At 32.3% G+C, this 5,341-nt stretch overlaps 1 protein-coding gene across 1 annotated transcript in view; it reads left to right on the top strand.

The window, feature by feature from the left end:
• LOC107703706 (tuberin-like) overlaps positions 1-5,341 on the top strand; it is a 49,864-nt gene that overhangs the window by 42,970 nt on the left and 1,553 nt on the right. The window contains exons 33-38 of the mRNA XM_016506421.1: positions 1,159-1,264; positions 1,345-1,531; positions 2,655-2,794; positions 2,898-2,976; positions 3,064-3,155; positions 5,199-5,297. Of these exons, the coding sequence (XP_016361907.1) occupies positions 1,159-1,264; positions 1,345-1,531; positions 2,655-2,794; positions 2,898-2,976; positions 3,064-3,155; positions 5,199-5,297 (703 nt within the window). The remainder of the gene's footprint in view (positions 1-1,158; positions 1,265-1,344; positions 1,532-2,654; positions 2,795-2,897; positions 2,977-3,063; positions 3,156-5,198; positions 5,298-5,341) is intronic.

Raw genomic sequence — 5,341 nt, 5'->3', positions numbered from 1 at the left:
ATTAATGCACAAATTAGATGTATTACATAAATGCCTGATATGCAGTTTATGCAGCTTGGCTCGAAGAAATAGAGATGAACTCACGGAGTCACGTAAGATAATCCGTCAAGTCCTGTCCCAATAAAGACATATCTTTGTGTGAATTAAATAATATGCAGCCATGAATGGGTGCATGTTGGGAATAAAAGTGCTGAATTTAATTCGCTCTCTGTTTTCTATATGCTCATCGTCTCATGAAGTCGGAGTCACGAGAATATTATTCAGTGAATTTAATTTTCAACACTTTTTTTTTTTAAGATGACTGAAAGGAGGAAAAACCAAAGTGAAGCATGTACTTACTTCACTCAGTCATTTATTTACTTTATAACAGTAAATAAATATCGGTTCTGCATATCGGTTATCGGGCACATAAACATGCCAATAATTGGTATCGGTATCGGTTATAAAATATCAATATCGGTTGATCACTAGTTTAAAGTATCCATTATAATAGTATTTTAACTAAAACTAAAAACGAAAACATTTTCATTACTCAAAATTAAACAAATGTTAACCGAAATAAAATAAAATATAAACATTTTATTTTATTTTTAATTGTTTTTATTGCTGCTAGCCAACATTTCCCATTTTTGTTTAGTTTAAGTTGAAGTATTCAAATAACTAAAACTGAAAACTAAAAACAAACTAAAAAACCTTATAAAAATGACAAGAACACAACAAAAAAATGTAAACTTTAATTTAATTTAAATTTAATTTAAACTAACACCAAAACAGAAAATATGAAAATAAAATGTATTAAAAATACTAACAAAAATATATAATAGTATATCAATGGTACTAAAATATCACTGGATAGGACTGAATTACAGTCATGAGAATGACTTTGCATTACAGTAATGAGAACTTAATGGGAAAATAATGATTATTATTTATTTTTATTTCTATAAAATCTTTTTTTTTTTATCTAATTTTCTCAAAATAAAATCTATAAAAAATAATTATTAGGCTTTATTATATAATTTTTATTTAGATTTTTATTATTATTTTTATTTCGATTTTTATTACATTTTCTGGGTCATATTTTTATGACCCAGAAATGTCTTGGAGATTCACTCAATCACTTTCATAGCCCTCTTGATTGACTTCATATTAATGTAGTGTGGTCTCGCGTTCACAGCTGATCGATCGTGCCGTTAAAGTCTTGGATCAGATGCCTCCGTATGACACTCATAAGATCGGCGTGGTGTTTGTTGGAGCCGGTCAGGTAGAGTCATGCTTCTCTTTCAATGCTGCTGTTTCAGATGTTGTAGGAAGTCTGTATGATTGACGGTTGTTTATTATCAGGCTAATAACGAGGTGTCGATCCTGTCCAACGAGTACGGCTCCAACCGCTACGCTCAGTTCCTCACGGGCCTGGGAAAGCTCATCCATCTGAAGGACTGCGACCCAGACCAGATCTTCCTGGGTGGACTGGATCAGTACGGAGACGACGGAGAGTTCACCTACTGCTGGCACGATGACATCATGCAAGGTCAGGGTTTATTAGTAGCAGTAGACATATTGAGATATAGTAAAAAAGAATTATTGTTACTCATCACAATAACAATTGATATTATTTTTGTAAATAATATTTAGATTGTATATATGATATTATTATTAAAAAAAAAAATAAATTTCTTAATAATATTAATAATAATAATAACAGTAGTAATAATAATGTTTTATTTTTTTTTAATGTAATTTTGTTTTATTAAATGTTGTCAAAGAATCAGAAAGAACAATACTAACACCGAGCAATTATCTTCCTACCCCAACATATACAAAAAAGTAAAATAATATAAAATAAAATAAAATAAATCTAAAAATAAAACAAATAAATCAATAATTATATATAAGAACAGATAAATGATAACTATACATACACACAGAACAAATACATATATAATACAAATTATTATTTAATATCCTTTCTCACTACTGACAATAATAGTTATCATTGTTATTTTTATTATTATTATTATTAATATTAAGTACTAGCAAACCTTTCAAAAGATCTTAAGTACAGTGAATATACTATGTTTAGTCAGTGTTTCTTGAGTCAGACTTTGTGTAACATTAATAAAAATATAGAATAATAATAGAATATTTATATATTTTTAGAATATTTTGATTTTTTTTTACTACTGCTACTACTGTTATTTTTATCATTACGTTTTATTTTCACAATAATAGTAGTAATAATAATAATAATAACAATAACACTATTATTATTATTATTATTAATGTCATAAGTAGCGTTAGTAGTAATATTAACTCTAATTATTATGTATTGCTAATACTACTACTACTAATAGCTGTTGTTGTTTTTATTATTATTATTATTTACTACTAATAACGATTTTTTTTTTTTTTTAATTAAGAAGTTCCTAGAAAAACCCTACCACTTCGAAAAGTAAAAGCGATCCTGTGAGGATCTCAAGTATGGAAAATATAATTTATTTAGCCACTTAAGTCAGCATTGGCTTTAAGTGTTTGAGCAATGTGATCCATTATTATGTGATGCTCATTACTGCGTCCGAAGACTCTTAAGTGTTCATAAAGAGCGTTCGGAGGACGCAGCATCTGACTAATGCAGTCGTTTTGCTCCTCGGCAGCAATTTTCCATATAGCCACTCTGATGCCGAACCGCGAGAGCGACAAGGGCTGCTGCAATAAGAAACGCCACATTGGGAACGACTTTGTGGTGGTGGTTTACAATGACTCCGGAGAGGAGTACAAACTCGGCACCATCAAGGTGTGTGAGAGAGTCCGTTTCCATTTCATTGCTGCTTTTGACACATTCTTTCCGAACCGTTTTTAAAATGTGATTTTTTTTGTGTTTATGTTCATGCATTTAGGGTCAGTTCAACTTCGTGGAGGTGCTTATAAAACCTCTCAACTACGAGAGCAACCTGGTCACACTGCAGTGCCGGAAAGGTGAAAAGAGCCGCTTTCATTCAGATTTGTGTGTTGTATTGAAGGAGTGTGTGCTGGGTAATGCTGTAACTCCTCGTTCTCTCTCAGATCTGGAGGGTTTGGTCGACACCAGTGTGGCAAAGATCGTTTCTGACCGCAATCTACCGCTGCTCGTGAGACAGATGGCTCTGCACGCCAATGTGAGACTCAGCAGCTTCATTTGTCTCAGTGCTTTTTGTCTTTTGTCTCTTTTTTTTTCATATGGAAGCTTATTTTTACCACAGAATAAAAAAAAGTTTCCCAGAATTACAAGTTCATATGATTCAGATTTTTTTTCATTGAATTCGGAGTTTACATTTCATAATTCTGTTTTTTTTTCTTTGGAATTCTGAGTTTACATCTCAGAATTCTGCCTTTTTTTAAATTCTGAGTTTACATCTTGCAATTCTGTCTTTTTTACAGAATTCTGAGTTTACATCTCACAGTTCTGTCTTTTTTTACAGAATTCTGAGTTTACATCTTGCAGTTCTGTCTTTTTTTTGGAATTCTGAGTTTACATCTCACAGTTCTGTCTTTTTTTTGGAATTCTGAGTTTACATCTCCCAATTCTGTCTTTTTTTTACGGAATTCTGAGTTTACATCTCACAGTTCTGTCTTTTTTTACAGAATTCTGAGTTTACATCTCCCAATTCTGTCTTTTTTTACGAAATTCTGAGTTTACATCTTGCAGTTCTGTCTTTTTTTTACAGAATTCTGAGTTTACATCTCACAGTTCTGTATTTTTTTACAGAATTCTGAGTTTACATCTCGCAATTCTGTCTTTTTTTATGGAATTCTGAGTTTACATCTCGCAAGTCTGTCTTTTTTTACGGAATTCTGAGCTTACATCTTGCAATTCTGTCTTTTTTTTGGAATTCTGAGTTTACAGCTCGCAATTCTGTCTTTTTTACGGAATTCTGAGTTTACATCTTGCAATTCTGTCTTTTTTTACAGAATTCTGAGTTTGCATCACATTGTCTCTTTTTCTTAAAAATCTGTTTACATCTCACAAGTCTGACTTTTTTATCTGAATTCTGAGATTACATCTCACAATTGTGCTTTTGTTTCCGCAACAAAATAAACATTTTAAAGAAATTGTGATAGAAATTGAGAGAAAAAGTTGCAGTTACCTTTTTAATTTTTATTTCAAGGTAAAAACAAGCTTCCATAGTTTGTTCTGTTTGATCTCTGCACCTTTGTGTTTTTTGTTTTTCCTTTGCAAAAAAAAAAACTTTCTGTCTGACAACATAGTATGCGATTCATTCACTTCACATTGAGAAAATGATTTAAAATGCTTGAACAAGAAACTCCTCTCATTTTTACATTTTTTTAATACTTAAGTACAATTTAAAGTTGTTCTTTTTTACTTTCACTCAAATATGTTTTTGGCTAGATACTTGGACTTTTAATTGACCAAATAGTATAATTATTTTAGTACTTTTAACATCCCTGATTTTGGGTAGTTGGAGTGTCTTTTAATGTATTTTATGTAAAGGTATTTTTTGTCTGTTTTCCTGCAAATCATATGTTATAATCTATTGTCATTTATGTGGAAATGATGCAAAACGAGTGCGATATTTTCCTTAACAAAAAGCACAAATAAAGTGCTGTAAAACAGAAAAGCGTTTGTGGCATACAGATCTCAGCGCCCGTTGCTCTCACCACGCAGTCTGTTTAGCATAAATCTTTTTTTTTTTTTCAGGAGTAGTTCTCTTCCCACCTACTGTGATAAGTGGAGACTATGTAATAAGGCTGTTTAGTGTGAGTCACACACCCACGCTTTCTTCTGAGACCCTCCAAATCACTGCAGGCTCCAATTAGCAATACATGCCACAAAATGGCCGGCAGGTCAGGGGAGGATAAACGCAGAACTCAGGTTTCACCCGGGACACTGACTATTTTGGGGTGGATTATATTAACTTCTTGTTTCCATGGTTACCAGGGAACTTTAGGAGACAGAAAGTACTTTAGTTTTGTGAATTTATTTTCAATCTTGGCACCATGTTGCTATCCCAGATCAAAGTGTATTCCAGTGTATGGCACTCAGCTTTCACAGACCAATCAACAACCGACAGATAAATCATCTTGCTTGAAAATATATCACAATCCGGAAGGTGGTCACATATCTCAGTGATATTAGAGAATGAACAATTGCATTTGAACCTTTTAAATGAGTGTTTTATCTGCTGTCTTGTCTTGTAAAGATGGCATCGCTGGTACATCAGTGTAGAGCAAACCCATCAGACGCCTACGCTTCAAAATGGCTAGCAAGATTGAGACACATCAAGAGGATCAGGACACGGGTACGAGAGCTCATATATCTATCTATGTAACTTTTGAATGTGAA

This window comes from Sinocyclocheilus anshuiensis, unplaced genomic scaffold (genome assembly GCF_001515605.1).
Source record: "Sinocyclocheilus anshuiensis isolate Anshui unplaced genomic scaffold, SAMN03320099.WGS_v1.1 scaffold274, whole genome shotgun sequence".
NCBI lineage: Eukaryota > Metazoa > Chordata > Actinopteri > Cypriniformes > Cyprinidae > Sinocyclocheilus > Sinocyclocheilus anshuiensis.
The sequence above is the reverse complement of the archived record's forward strand: the minus strand, read 5'-3'. Positions and strand labels throughout refer to the sequence as shown.